Below are 16,082 nucleotides of genomic sequence, written 5' to 3'. Positions count from 1 at the left end.
TTCGTGTGATTCCTTCCTTTGCTTCTTTCGAGATGGTCTACTGTGACTTGTCGAAAACGCGAGAGTGAAAGACGAAAGAAGCGCGTTCTTATGTCGAGGACTTTTGCTAGGTAAAATGGCAAAAAGTGGCAATACAGAGAGTATTTTGTTTTCCAGTAAATTTTATTGAATCTGAATAATTTCATCGTTTGTGCGTTAATCGGTGTATCGCACATTCTCGGAACTCGTTATTTTGCGTCATATCTACAAAGTGTCGTTAATTACATTCAATATGGTCTTTTTTGTAACTTGCAACGCATGCTATCCTTCAAATTCGGTTTCTTAATTCGATATTGGGATATAACACCTATCGTGGTTTTATTAGTAAAATAAAATGTACATCGAGACCGTTAAAAAATACCGAAATGTAAGAGCGCACTCGTCTCGATGAAATAAATTATATCATGGTGTAATATTAATTTACGCTGTACACGTGTATTAAATTAAACGCGCGAGAAATGTGATCAATATCGATTACCTTTTCGTCATTTATAATATGATGGAAGTTTGCGATACCACAATTGTTTTGAGTAAAATAATTATCGTAAGCGCATGACTATATAATACTTCTACACGTTATGCAATTGTTAAATGAGAGAGAGCATAATCATATGAGCATACATATCTTTTATCGGCGACTCGCCGTTACCATATCGTAAATAATGGAAATAGTGTATTTGATGTAACATTACATTAACAAGTTTATACAATGAGTCTATATACAATATATTAATACGAATGTCGCATGTCTGTGTTTAATGTTGTATTAAGGAGAGACTCCACTAATCTTACCTATTACACTAAAATTTGGAATATTATTCCTTCTCATGATCCTTTTTCGTAATATTCTTAAAAATCGTGAGTTTGTATCGATTATGCAATATTTCTCATTACATCAATGTCCGTCCGACAATTAAAGCTGTCTATGCGAATCTTTGTATCGAACGAGTAAATTTAACGATAATATTTACGTATAGTGAAGTATTTTACGTAAAATTAAGATGTAATAGACATTTACATTTTGTTGCAATGTAAATGGGCGGTAAACGATTGACGTTGGGAATTGAAGAAACATTCATACTTGTAAACGTGTTCTTTCCTCGATGGTATTTTTGAATGCTTCGAATTTACGCTTTTGATTAAGATGGAGAATCTACGTACGAGTAAATGTTACTTTGTAGATCTATCAAGAATCCGCATTGCTTCCAATCAAGAGAGTAAACGATAACGACTTCGATATCACTTTACGTCATCTTAGATGGCAGAGATTGTTCTGTAAGATCGTGTTTTGCAAAGTCGCGCTTTCTCTATGCGTGATATAAATACGCAAATACGCGATGAGATAACGTTTGCTTGACATGGCGGACTTAATTCAGACGGTTGTTCCATATGTGCTGAACATTACTCTGGTGGTATCTGTGTCGAGAGTGACGTCTTCCGGTGATGCTAGGTCGACCTTTATGGATCCAGAGTTGTTGCGTCTTCGCGTTATGCCACCACCCCAGTTGGACAGAGTCCAATGGTAAGTCTCGCCTTCCTTGTCGGTGTTCACCGCGGCGGTCTCCTGCGTCGCTTCGTTCTCTTTATCCAAACCGGTGCCGACTGAGTCGGACGATTGCGATGCCACCGAATCGAAGCTGGAATCACCGCCGCCACCCCCCCGATATCGACTGACACATTCCGTCGCCATCTCGCCGGGTGATTCTTCGATGGCTCGCAGGATATTCTGACACAGCTCCGAGTCGAGCGGTATCGGGTTCTCTGAATCGCGATTGTGTATGGTTACCGCTATGTGAGCCGGATGTGGAATCGGTAGTGGGATCACCAGCTTCTCCGCGCTGTACGGACGGATCTGCCGTTTCCATGGTTGCCAGCGGCCATCTGAGCCATTATCGTTTGTTATAGTACGCCTACGTATCTTTGTTGATGTTAGCAGTCCGCTGGTATCGCTACGAAGAATCATCATTGTTATCTAAAGCTTCAGAAAGCCTTATACGACGATCAATTAAGGTCTATTCGGATAATTACCATCGCTTGTCAGATTTTCTGCTGTTGCTGGTCTGCTTAGCTCTCGGATTGAAAGCCGATACCTCGAGATACGGACTGTGCACTTGAATGTTGCCCCGCGGCGCGTAAACGGCACCGAGTAAATCCGGCCCGTTAATGCCGCCGAGCTCGGTGCTGTGCACCATGTCTGTGTAACGCAACAAGTCGACACCTGGATGTGGTTCCAATCTGAATTTCGTGTCTGAATCGTCGAGCGGTTGAAGAAAGTCCAGGCCAAAGATATCGGCATACATGAGCCCGGCTAAACCCGCCCAATCGCACATTCCTAAACCTTTGTTCTCCCAGAAATCTTCCTCATTGCCAAGCAGTCTTGCGAAAACGTGACTAGGATAGAGACGTTCCAACATTAGCGCTCCTTGCTGTATGACCACCTGTAATTATTTTAATTGTATTGTATTTATTCATATATATGTGTACACGGATATTTCGATTACAAAGTTTAATTGGCGAAATAGAGAACATAAAATTCTGCAGAGGATAGTTACCTTTAAATCGAAAGTAGTTAATTTTATTTTGCTCCTCACCGCGACGCCGAGACCCGTTTGCAGGTTCTTTCTTCGTCGATCCAGTTTCTCATGTAACACAGCGATCAAATCTTTGGCTTCTTTCTCAAGCGATTTGTACGGATCTTTTGTTTTGGCAAGACTCGCAGCGAATGGGCCGAAACAGGCTTCGACGAATTGAGTGAAATCTCTTTGCGGTTGAGTGATGAGTCTTTCCGTTTCTTGCTGGAAAGCCAGCAATTCGTCCAGTTCCAATTTTGCCTCGAACGCGGCCAACGCTTGTTCTGCTCTTATCTAAAAGGATAATTTCAATCTATGAGATTTTGTTCTTTGGACAGATTTCTTTTCTGCGCGTGAATAGAATATTTACTTGATAATAATAATCCGAAGCTAGTCCTGGTCCTGCTATTCTCTTTACAACGAAACTGTCACTCGCTGGTATCCGGCCTCTATTTTTGATCACTAAATGGAATATGGCCGTATCCCAAAGCACTCTGACCCAGTAACGTATCACAGCAACTGTGACAGAAATATTCATCGTATCTCTTCGAAAGCGATATACGTCGTACTCAAGTCAGTGTCCTACTTACTTGTAAGTATCACGAACGAAATGATGGGACATAGAACAACGGCTACGAACAGTGCTGCTATCGGTTGCAGACATCCTTGAATACCGATATTCCAGACTAATGCTTCCATCACCACGAGATACCGATTGCGACTCGGCTCGGGACTATCCAGGTCCATTATGAGTGCCATGAATACGTGCAATGCCAGTGTGACCAGAGGCATCCTGAAAAATTAGGCAAGTTAAGCAAACTATGCAAAATTGTGCTATACGAAAAAGAAATTAGCAGTGAATAATAAGCAAGAACTGACCACAAGACCGCGGTGAGAGCAATAATGAGCGAACTGGCACTCGCGAAAACACACACCACAGGAAACACGAAAAGGATGATGAGCGTGCCCAGCAGACCTTTCACACCGTAATTCCATAGTCTGTTCAGGTGTCTGGTCATTCCCTTACCGATAAATCCTTAAAAAAAGACATCATTGTCGCTCTCTGATGTAACAATATTTTCTTAGTTTTTTATATTAGTTATTTTTGTCAATAAGTAATAAATTTTTACGAGATACTCGTGGATACAATTGTAATAGAGAGGAAAAAATTTTAAATTTACCTGTATCCGGTTCAGTTTCAAAGTGCGTTCGACTTTTACTGATATGCCTCCAAAGTGCTATCAATCGAGAAGAAAGAGTAGGCATCTGTGACAATTTCCTCGGAAATAATGTTCCGTTCAATTGGCTCAATTCCAGATCGGGGGTAAATGGTTGTACCAGCAATAGAGCACGGAAAGAGACCGGGCTACACCACGGTACAGCCACGCCCAACAGGAACATTGCGTTCCAGGTCCAACACCACGTTCTCGCGATATAATTTATCCAGCGCCACATTGGCCACCTTTTACATCGCGATATCGTTAGTACGACAAACCGTCATCCGTATAAGACTGCATGATCGTTCGATTAAACAGGATACCTTGTTGTAGTCGTGTGCAAAATTTCTCTCTCAACTAAGAAGACAGGTTGGCTGGGATCAGCGCGTGGCGTCGTGATGGAAGTCGGTGTGTTGCTTAGTACGGTTGGTATGATCTCAGACTGGCCCTGGAAGTTGCGTCTTATTATCCAGTTCTTTGGCAGCCAAATCTGCGTTGGCCATTGGAACGTTCTCGTTGGAGTTTTAACCTTCCGTAGTTCCTTTAGGAGAACTGGTTCCCTCTGAGATCAATGAATTCTAAGATTAACAAGTTCCAACGAGTTTCAAGATAACAAGATTAAGATCAAATGATTGACGGTACCTCCTTCATGAAAGTTAAATCACGATTAAGGAAATATACGGTCTGCGTGAGATTCTGATGACTACATAGCGCGAGGGCTTCCTCGTGTGCACTCCACTCGCACTCTTCGATGAAATTTTCCTCGGCTTCTCGCATACGATCGCGCATCCAAGGTTGTATCCGCGATAAAACCGGATGCTCGCTTTCGATGCGACGTCGCAGGGATTCTTTGGTTTGTGTCAGCTTCCGTTGTACGTTCTCTACCGCGCGATGCATCAGTACGACTGATTGTGCCTGTTGGACAAGCAGTTGCGCAATTCCCTCGCCTAGGGCGAGTATGTCTGGATGCGACAAAATATTAGAGTACACTCGTTGCAAATATTCGCGCATGACCGCCTCGTTGACTTCCTAAAAATGTTAAAATTAACGTTAAATATTATTAATAATTAAATTTAACGTATATCATAATTTATATATTATTTTATTTATTATCATCATAATTGACTCTACATCATTCAGATGTTTTTCACTGTTTATCACATATAAGTACATAAAGTATATAAACTATTTTTAATTTCAGCTTTTTGTTAAGAAGCCTTTAATATGAAGATTTCTCACTCGTTCTATCTCTTCATCCGGTTTCTTTTGCGCTCGTAATTCAGATATCAGTCTTTCCCTAAAATGAAGGAACCAGCCTCTTGTCTCTCTCTCCAGAATAGCAACGAGCGTCGGCAAAGCTTTTCTGATTATATCCCTGTTGAATAGTCTGAGATCAACCGCGGCACCACCAGGTGTTCCAAATACAAAAGGAACTGACACGGGCAATAGCTGGGACGATTCTCTCTCTACCTCGAACTTCTCCGTGGTCGCCCGACGAAGTTGTTTCCGTATGAATCTGCATAGCAGTTCTAAAGAATCCTCATATTCCGACTATACAGTGACATGAATAGAAAAATAATTATTCAAGTTTGCGCAGTGAAAACCCGCGTCACACAAGAATATACGAAAAATATCTTACCCTGCATACCAATTCCGCCACCAGGTACCGGCAGCGCTCCTCTCGAATTTTAGCGTCTAAATTGTGCGCCTGAAGCGACGGTACGCCGATTATAATGTCTGCAAAGTACACACACACACACATGTATATAAGCACATAACGCGACGTCAATAATGCGAATGTGCGGTTTAAACATCGCACACACGCGCACACGGAGGACGCAAACTGCTCACCCAGAAGTCGTAACAGTCCAGTGAATAGGGCTTTAAGGGATTGCGAGATACTGAAGCAATGGGAAACTAATCTAGCCTTTGCCGTTACGACGAGAAACCTAGTCGCCAGAGCGAGATCCGTGAGCAACGTATCCCGCCGTCTGTCCCGACCGCGCTGCAGAAGACCACTCAATCGCCATCGATGAGTCTGCCCGGCGAAGTTGATCGAGTCTACTTCAAACTCCCTGCAAAAAGAAACGTTGATCAGCAACGTGAACAAGGCCTGCGATTCGCGACGGCGACGGCTGGAATTATACAAAGCGTTATATCTCCTCAGGAAATGGATTTTGAGGATGATGTAATGGACGAATAGGATAAATAGGTATTTTCTTCCAGCTATACGAGCTATAGGAGGATTCAAATAGCGACGTTGCGTGTCTACTTGCTTCCTAGCTTGATCAAAAACGCTTAGGTCCGATAGTGTTATCTGATCTGTACCGAGCTACACTTGCACCGATTCCCGTGTGATTCACTAAAAGCTCATGGTATTTTTTTACAGGGATTACGTATAAGCCACATAAAACTAAATGCCTATAAACATAAATGAGACCTGGTGCACGAGTATGTACAAATCGAGTGCGATGCGACGATCGTGATAAATACCCGTTAAGGATATGTGTTACATCAATCAACCAATTTCAATCACGCGGTAATTCGAACTCGTCACCCCAATGTTCCGCGTTCGAATTTATCATCGAGTGCTATCGGGACGAGTTAATATAGCGATGCGAATGAAAAGTCATGCTATGAACGCAACAATTTTGCGTGCGCAGGGGAACGAGTTAGTCCACCTCGAAGTTGCTGTACAGAGTTTCATTTACCCGTCGACTTATTTGCCTAAATGTTTAACATACTCCTTTACGTTTTACATACTGCCGCTAGACAGAATGTAGCATATCATACGTACCCGCATCTTCGAATGCTCTCCAATTGAGTGGCATTCAGCTTCTTCGGCTTTCCGTATTTATCCTTATGTAAGCTTTACAAAAATCGTTAGAACATGTCAGACATACACGGAGCATGTAAAATCGCGTTTTATTTATTCCGCGAGGATAACTTGCGTGTAAATGCGAGCGCATTTCACTTAAAAAAGATCACGTTTGTTCTCTCAATCCTCAGGACTTGTCTCAAAATCAATAAGCGCAACGCAAATGTATGTATATTATTCGCGTTTATCCATTACGCTATGATCTACGCCTATCTACTGCCGCTACGTAACATACAATTATACAAAATGACTAGCTAGCTAGCTAAACACGATCGCGTCAATGAGCGGAGAGGAAACCGTCCGAGAAATATCCATGCGGTGGACACTTACCCCCGCTCCCTGATACTCTCCAGCTGCTTGTTAGTCAGTCTTCTGGGCTCGCCTTTGCTGTCCATGGCGACAGCGTCTAGTTCGTCAAAGCTAGGTGCCACAAAGAGATCTCTCAAATGATATTTCTTGCGCGCCAATGTGTCATCGCCCTCCGTACAAGAAGACAACGGTGGCGGCAGGACGATGGGGAATGTTCGCCAATGATAGAGGAACTGTTGGGCCACTTCCTTGATATTGTGTACCAACGCCTCGACTTCCGCTGGAGCACCTCGCAAATGCGACGTGTCGAATTCCACCGGTTCTTTCTGCGAAACATGTCAAGATTTCAGTAAACCGAAAATTGAAAATGTTCACTTTGAATCACTCTTTAATTTTGCAAACAGTGAGATCTCATGGTATTTATGTCATCCTCCTATCACGTTAGATGAGTCTCAAAGTGACGGAAATTAAATGAACTCGTGCAACAATTAAACTTTATTTGATATATTGAATGCCGTGACTCTCGCAACGCCACTTACAACGTCGTTCACCGGCAGCTAATGCTATCAGACGCAATAAAAATGAAACTCATAAACGATATTCCAAATTTTAATTATGTTGTGTAATCATTTTATCCAGGATGTCCATTTAATAGCAAAGATTTCAATCCGACTTGGAAAGATAAATAAGCGAATTAGATTCTGTACACAAGGCATTAATTTCGATCTAATATCGATGTATGTTAAAAATCAATATATTTTTATATTTGAAAATTTATATAATTATATATGTAAAACTAAATTTCAGAAAATCAGATGAGTTGTAATATTCAAAAAAATATGATTAAGAGGAATTTACTTAAAACTCTTATTGAGGCGATTTTTCGCTAATCGCTAGAGAATGAATTTATCATTTCAGATATTAATGACCAAGTATTAGCGAGTTGAATAACTTTTTCGACGAGACCATTTCGGTCCATTTCAAGTAGGTAATAAAGCACATCAGGAATCTCATGGGTCATCGCTCCGAGTCTATCCATCCGAGATAATCGACGTAAGGTGCATACAGTTTCCATTTTACTACTGCGTTACCTCGGGCTGGAGTTCATCTGTGTTCTCCCGATGATACGGTTGCTGAGGATAGGCTTGATGATTCGGTCCCGTGTTGGCGGAATTGGCGGAAGCTGAGTTTAGATTGTGGGGCATCTCGCGCGTGAAAAGCGTGCGCGGCGGCTGGGGTCAGCTGCCCCGTATACCGACTATCTCCTCATATACCATGCTGCTGGTGGCCACCATTTATCATTCACTAGCTATTCAAATCTGCAAATCAAATGAGCAAGAAATTATTTTGTGCTGTGCGCGCGAACTACAACAAACATATGAAGCCTAAAAAACGGCGTGATACAAATAGTCGAGAAAGAGAGAAAGATAACAATAGTGATGAACAATAGTAATAGATTACTCTGCTACTATTAAATAATATAACTATTGAATATATCAGAAGATAGGTTTTTAAAAATAATGAAATCTGCATCAAGCATGGAACCAAAAAAAGAAATTATATGAGATGTACGATTCTTCACATACGTAGTTTTAAAAGAAAATCTCGATTCCTGTTGATCGAACGGTTGCAATGAGGAAGCTTTAGAAAGAATATAGAATTTTATAGGGACGATAAAAATAAAAATACTCAGGCGGTGCGGGGCGGAACATGCGATGCGCGTCGTCATTCGTTGCGTATGATAACTGGCTTTGGCTGAATGCGCGAGATCTATTAACCGATTATATCCCATTAAACGTTTAAGATCTTGAACATTCCACTCTTTTTGCCCCCTGCGCCGCGTATGTTTCGGATTACGTCGCCCTCCTGCAGTTGCCGCGCCGCGTTTCTCACCCCATACTTTTTCCGAACAATGATACTTGCATCTTTGTAAAATCAATAACATATGTTGCAACGCGACATAACAATTTCCATAATATTTTCAAAAGGTCTCTCAAGAAAGAAAAAAGAGAAGAGAAAAATAGAGAAAAACGGCTGCAAGAACAAAAATATAAAAATGTACAGAAACGTGTACGCTACCATGCAAATGTTAGCGTTTCGTCGTTAATAAAAGGCAATCGATAAGTCGAGCACAATTTATTTTCGCGCGATATGCCACTCAACCGAGTGGCACTCGATCGAAATTATTTCTCCAACACTCGCCCCGGTATATCGAGTTTCACTATCGCAAATCGCGAATCGTACCAAACATTTGTCGTTAAAAAAGCAAAGTAAATCCACACTTTTTCTTCACCGTCGCGGCTCTAACGTGACAAAAGTAAGAATTTAATAGACGAACAGAAAGCCGATGATTATTGGATTCGAGTCGTTCTCCCGCCATAATTTGAAGGAAATTATATCAATAATCGCAGCTAAGAAAAGGGAGGAGGAGTGGGATTTATGGAAAATGGTATTCTTATTTCGTAATCTTTTATTTCGTCGATAATCTCACTTCATCTCGTGGACGAGCGAAAAGAAAAACCAAGAATATTACGAAGATAACTGGATTTTTTCTTTTCGCTGAGATATTCCTTCTCGCGAAAGTTTTCCGGAAAATCTTTCGATGAAGAGTGACGACGAAGCGGAGAATGGAAAACACGCGACGCGCAAAAGAATGTTCGCGATTCCGCTCGGGCGTGTTCCAAGTAGGTTGCAAGCGGACGGTCGCAAGCTCTGCCTTTTGACCCAGTTCGAGGCTCGCAAGCTCTCGCGACCTTAAAATGAGCGCTACGAGCCACGTTGGCTATTGCAGTCAATCGGTTCGTTTCAGTGCAACATTACATGTGCGAGCACGTGTGCGTGCATGATTTCTTCAAGTAACTGCAATGATTTTTTCATATTGGAGAACAATGCCTCCGAACGCGCGACATTCATACAAAACGGCCTCTTCTTTCATTTAGATTGCAAGATATTTCTATTTTTCGCCTGAAAAGTACAATATATTAGGTCATTAACTAAGTAATCCGAGTCGTGTTTAATGTAAATGGTGATGAATCAAACTAAAGATACCTCACACTTATAACAACACAATATAGCTTGTTGTAATAGGTATATAAATTTAAGATAGGCATTCTTTAAAAAATGAAAAACAAAATTCTCTAAAACATCGCAATATTTGTATCGAAATCTAGACGCAATCCGGATTACTTAATTAATGACCTAGCTAGTATAATATAAAAGAAAGAGAGAGAGAGAGAGAGAAAGGTAGAAATTGTTGCCTAAAGAATTCAAGAAGAAAGACGCAGTAGAGCTACGGGAAAGTAAACGTTGTCGCATCGACCGTTATCGAATGATAAGAGTGTAAATGCGATGAATGAGTCCTATTCATAGATTCGAGACGAATAGCACGAGAATGTCTCGCGTAGAAATGTCATTCATACACGATCGCTCGCCTCGATTCCGCGTGTGTTCACGTGTTATTATTAACTTAATTAAAATTTATTTATATATTTAGATATTGTTGCCACTTTAATACGTTGCACTGAATAAGTTATTTCATGTGCTGTTCGTTCATGCTACTTCATTCTGTCCGATCGATTTCGTGAGAAAAGCCGGCGTTGTTACTTCCTATCTAAATGCTCTTCCGTCTTTTTCTTTCCCTCGAGAAGAACGTGTTCAAGTGTGGGCGTACGACATAAAATATCATCCACGCGGAATCAGCAATTGTCAGCTCATCCATTGTGGTGTAGAATTCTCAGCTTATCGCGACCTTGTTCAACCATTCGCATAAATTTGCGACAAATTATTAAAAAAAGGATGAGCTAGAGGAAAGAATTAATTAATGTCGACGCGCGCACGGAAGTGCATCGTCGGACGACGTGATCAAGTTCCCGACATCGAGACAGATTACAACGAACAAAAGGCGATGTGAATCTCGTCTCCGCAACATGGAAATCTAAAGTTCGTACCACCAAAGGCGTCGGCGCGAGAGAGATTTTACGGTAAAATTACAGTTAAAAAATGTACAAGTTGCTTCGTTCTGTTTGCGCAAAAGGAAAGCGAGTGAACTGTACACATTGTGCTTAAATATACGATGATTAAATCGATCGTTGTGATTTACACAAAGTTGCAAAAGCATTAACTCTCAGATCTGCGAATAAATAATAATAAAGTAATAATAAATAATTATAATAAAATAATAATAAAAGTTCGCGGATAAAATTGCGTCCCGAATAATCCATGGGAATATAATTTAAAGTTCAAATTATCGAGCTGCATTGCAACCTGAATTACATCGCGAGAGCCAATTACGCGTCCACATTATTAAACCGAACCTCGAGTGGCGAACATTAACATTTGAGTGTTACGCGATTTGTTTGCAGTTTGCAGTTTCCTATCAAATCAGAAATTTTTTGGCATTAGGTATATGCAAGATTTCAGTCTTTTTTTCAACACTGATATTATTATTTAAATTTCAAGTAAATTCTCGCATTTTTGCGTTTTTGAAGAGTTGGTATTGAAGTAAACATCATATGTCATGATTTAATGATACACATAACTTCGAAAAACAAGTAAACGCGATGAGCAATGAAAAACTATATATGCTTTTCGTATTCAGCAAACCATCTTAACTTAATTGAACTTGAGCTGGAAAGTTTTCCTGCACGCGGCGTTCACCTATGTAACTTCGGATTACCATTTATTCCAATCGATGCAGTACTTTTTAACTGGATTAGTACTGGATAAACTGGATAAACCAACTGACTGTAGCAGAGCCATATACTGTAGCAGAATGCGTACTTTTATCATTTATTAGATATAAATTATAATATCTAATTAATATCGAGTATTTATCAATCCCACTTTGGATCTTCCTCAGCGACTGGCAATAATGACTGTTGACCGTGATGACAAAAGTATTGTAATTGTGTTTGATTAATAGGTCGAACTTTTATATTCTATTACACGGATACAGGAAGACCAGGTACAGTAAAGTCATAATAACAAAATATGACAAATGATAAGAAATAATGAAATTAATCGATATAAAAGCAATCGTGTGAGAAGGAAAAGAAAAATACAGACAAAATCAATTTTTCGCAGAAAATTCGGGAGTTATATTTTTGCGAGTCGACGCTTATTCGTCTTTTGTCTAATGAATGGGGGGGGGGGGGGGCCGACAACACACTGGGGAGACATGATACTCAAATTCAGCCGGTCCTTTCAGCATGCACGACACTCGCCGTCCTCTGCACCGCGTGTGCTCTTTTCTTCTTTCGCGTTCACGCCCTTCGTTGCTGACGTCCGCAACGCGATACACATATAATGCACCTGCAGCGCCCATCCTATGTCCTATCCTCTTCTCCGCGCACAATTTCCTTTATTTTCTTAACTTCATTTTGCGTCGTAAAATACTAATTATATGAGAAATCAGTCGACATCAAAGGAGACTAATTGACGATAATTACGCCATTATATTAACTTAATTTTAACTTACATAAACGTAAGTTAGTTTAATCGCATTTTAATTTAATGCTTCTACATTTTTAAAAACGTAAAAGAAATTATGTTTTTAATTTCATCAGCGCTTTAGCTTTTTACGTTAATTAATTTTATGTTAATGTTTAATCGATCTTTTCTTCCAAACCACCTTATGTTAAATGTCCTTCTTACGTTTTATCCTTTTCTATTAAAAATCTTAACGAAATTAAGACATAAAAAGAAAAAAAGAGAGGTAAAGAAAGAGGAAATACGTAGGCAAACAGCTTTCCAGTGCAGCTTTCCAAAGATAATCTTTTTGCAAAGCAATTTCTCACACTCGGAGCATGCATTCGCATTTCCGTTCGCTAGACGCTTGATATACCATCGACAATAAGAGAACCTCGAGTACGCTCGAGCACAGGCAAATGCGATCCTCTTGCCTGTGGGGTATTAGTTCGCACAACGGCCCGGAATACCGGAATCTTCCTTTAATCGTCGAAAGCCGAGCAGCGAGCGACGAGCCGACGAACTCGATATCATATCGTAGAAAGCGTTTCGAGCGAGATCGCGAAGCTACTCGCAACCGCCTCGATCTGAAACCTTCCAGGTGCCTTTCCACGCGATAGCAGTAAGAGTAATCGCAACGATCGACGCGAGTTTGTCCCATAATGATCCATCGGGAGAGAGAGAGAATCGTGCAACACAAACGCAAATTCGTGTTTCAACACAAGCGCACGCACATCTCTCCCGGACAGTTTCGACGAGGGCGGCGTACACGTGTCGAGCCTACCACACGTGGCGCGCATCGTTGCCGCCGAATGCCAAGTGCATAAAAAGAATAAAAGAATGGTAGAAAGGCATGGCGAAGGGGAAGAAACGGGATCCGAGATCGTGCTAGATACTTCGATTCACTCGCGCTCGATTTTTCCCGCGCCATTGAAGAACTTTCCTTCGCGAGAACTATATTTAGTCCAATCTGCATTTATTAAGAAAGTATGAAGATCGTGCGTCACGTAGTTGTGCACGTTATTTACGAGAAAATTCGTAATGCACAATTTTCATTTCTGATAATACAGTAACAGTATGTAGGTTTATGATATTACAGGGGAATGATATTTTTCAACTTGAAATCAACTTTCGAACTCGTCAAATACTCCAGATGTACTCTCGAACATGCGGATAGAAAATATGTCGTGATAAAAATAACAAAAAATACAGATGAAGGTAAAATCGAGTGCAATAATATTAATCTTTCGATTTCGATTATTGACGGTTAAAGTCTAATGTCATCCATTCTAGGTCTCCTGCATCGCACATCGTATGGATAAAAATAATAAAAGATTATACGCTTTTCGCTATCACAATTTTTTAAAAATAAAGAATGTAATTATTACCTGGTTTTAACAAATAGTTATATTAAAAATTATAGACGCAATGCACGATTCGCACATATGTGCTTACCCTTATCACTCGCGTGTTTCGCATTTGTCTTCGCGCGCTCGTCGTGCGATACCGGTTGTAATCTAAACCACTTTCTTTCCTTCTTTTTATTTAAAAGAAAAGGGATAGAAAATGTCCTGAAATATTTGGAGCATCACCTGGACCGCAGTCATCATATCCCGTACCGGGATAAGAGCGAATAACTTTTTATAATAAATCATGTAATCTAGAAATAAACCTTACATCAAAATCAGAAACTACTTGAATAAAAGCAACCAGATGAAATCGCTACAGGTGGGAGCTGACTTTCCTGACTTTTCAAACGCAACTCAACCGCTCTTTAAAACGATAATGGTATTCGCGTTGGATCATGCGCTTCTTTACAAGAGTTCCCACGTGTATCCGCTCGAATCCGCGTCATTTTCACGCGTGAATGTCACGGCTTAACGTAGCAAAGGGGAATCGACTAGCCAGGCCAGACCTGTGCAACGCACGTTCGCATTTTCAGATTTTGCAATTTTTCGTCTTTTTTTGGAAATGCACGAATCGAAGCTTGCCGGATACGCTGACCATTGATAAGAGGACAACGCCCCTGTACCAGGCTGCTGCGACTAGTTTCTCTCCATGTCGGTCGACGATGAATCGGTTGACAAAGTCGATTCGCGACGCTAAGTCCGTAATCGCCGAGCGGGGTTCGCGTCGTAACGAGATAATCGAGAACAAATCGCTTCATCCGAGCACATTCGAGCGGAAATCAACCTTCATGCACCAGACTAGGGTCCTTTAAAATCGAGTCGAATTCACACGCGCGCTCGCTCGTGTGACTCATGTCTCACAAGCGGAATGGATTCTCCAACACGATTGCTAGATGGGATATGTAATTCGCCACGAAAATTTTGAAATGCCAGTAACATTTCACAGTATAATATTAAAGTGTGGAAATTGTTTTTACAAAATTAGATGTGTAATAATATCGCAAAATTACAAGCTTGAACCTCAATTTGTTTCGCTTGATGGTGAAATGCCGAAATTGCGTGCGCCATAATGTCGTCGAAGTATTCCCCAAACGGCGCGAATTTACGTCAATTAAAGCTGCATTCCTGTGCAATTCGCAACGAGGATGCAGAAAAGTGCGTGTGCTTTTGACGCATTTTGCCTCTAATGCCGCATATACAAGCCATTATACCATTCGTCGAGATCTTTTGCTGAATTAAGAATACCGTAAATTTATTCTTTCACAACCAACCGCTGTCTTCTGTTTTAAATCATTATATCACATACTTGCACTGTATTAAAAAATAACTCCAACATTCACAGCGCTAGTGGAGAATATGAGCGATGCAAATCGCTGTTATTGTCACGCGCGCGCCGCGTAATTATTCCACCGAACATCATCAAGTTTTCAAGACCTGCCTTGATCGCTTGTTCCGCCACCATAGAAACGGTATCGCAATAAGGATCGACTGAAACTTTTCCCGTATAATTTTCCGGAAGCTTTTCAAGATACGATACGAGAAGGCTCGATCCGTGAAAACGGAACGGTGATGCGAGTTAATGCAATGCGAATAACGAAACGGCTGCGAAGCATCGTCGTCGTCGTCATCGTCGCGCGGTCGTTCACAGTTTAACCTTCGCTAAGCCGGCTAGCAGTTTCGGGTCGCGTCGCGAGAGAAAAATCTCGTTGCGAGGACACGCGCCAGATCGCTTCTGGGTCGTTCGATGACGCACGGGACTCGCAATCACCCAGCTGATCCCACACCTTCCAGTTCACCGACGGAGGAGTGTACGAGGAATCCCCGTACAGCTGCGTAAGCTTCCTGCAAGAGTTCCACCAGTCTCGACTTACCCGCACTCCGGATTCCAGATGTATGCTCGCTGTAAAGACCCACGGAAATCACAACGACCGTGTCACGACGCGACTGTCCGTGATGCTCCACTACTCGGTGAAACACGAGCGAAACGAGAACCCCTCAACGCATCAGCCGAACGACGACTGATTTTTATCGAACCGTCCGCGGCGAAATGCAGCTGGCGCCGCGACCGACGCGCCATCTCGCGGCCTGTCTCGCGACGACGCTGCTACATGGTGTAAAATAATAAAGATAGGCGTACCGAAAAGTCCGCTCTTTTCAGCAACGGTCGGATGTGCGTTTGAGACACTTCCTGCAT

At 41.4% G+C, this 16,082-nt stretch overlaps 1 protein-coding gene across 2 annotated transcripts; it reads right to left on the bottom strand.

Moving 5' to 3' along the window:
- Positions 1 to 143: 143 nt before the first annotated feature.
- Positions 144 to 15,925, bottom strand: LOC105284493. Of its 2 annotated transcripts, XM_011348046.3 has the most exons (16): positions 15,760 to 15,925; positions 8,105 to 8,332; positions 7,035 to 7,339; positions 6,624 to 6,695; positions 5,678 to 5,901; positions 5,466 to 5,563; positions 5,066 to 5,377; positions 4,469 to 4,855; positions 4,150 to 4,388; positions 3,791 to 4,071; positions 3,489 to 3,645; positions 3,200 to 3,402; positions 2,980 to 3,128; positions 2,592 to 2,903; positions 2,068 to 2,477; positions 144 to 1,988 (listed from the first exon to the last, which is right to left on the bottom strand). In XM_011348046.3, the coding sequence occupies exons 2-16, from the start codon at positions 8,216 to 8,218 to the stop codon at positions 1,412 to 1,414; spliced, it is 3,840 nt and encodes a 1,279-aa protein (XP_011346348.1). In that variant the 5' UTR covers positions 8,219 to 8,332; positions 15,760 to 15,925; the 3' UTR covers positions 144 to 1,411. The 2 variants fall into 2 exon arrangements, with proteins under 2 accessions (XP_011346348.1, XP_011346349.1); XM_011348047.3 differs by lacking the exon at positions 6,624 to 6,695.
- Between the last annotated feature and the right edge of the window lie 157 nt (positions 15,926 to 16,082).

Source organism: Ooceraea biroi, chromosome 6, assembly GCF_003672135.1.
Source record: "Ooceraea biroi isolate clonal line C1 chromosome 6, Obir_v5.4, whole genome shotgun sequence".
Taxonomy (NCBI): domain Eukaryota; kingdom Metazoa; phylum Arthropoda; class Insecta; order Hymenoptera; family Formicidae; genus Ooceraea; species Ooceraea biroi.
Note: the sequence above shows the minus strand (reverse complement) of the source record. Positions and strands in the feature narration are given on the sequence as shown.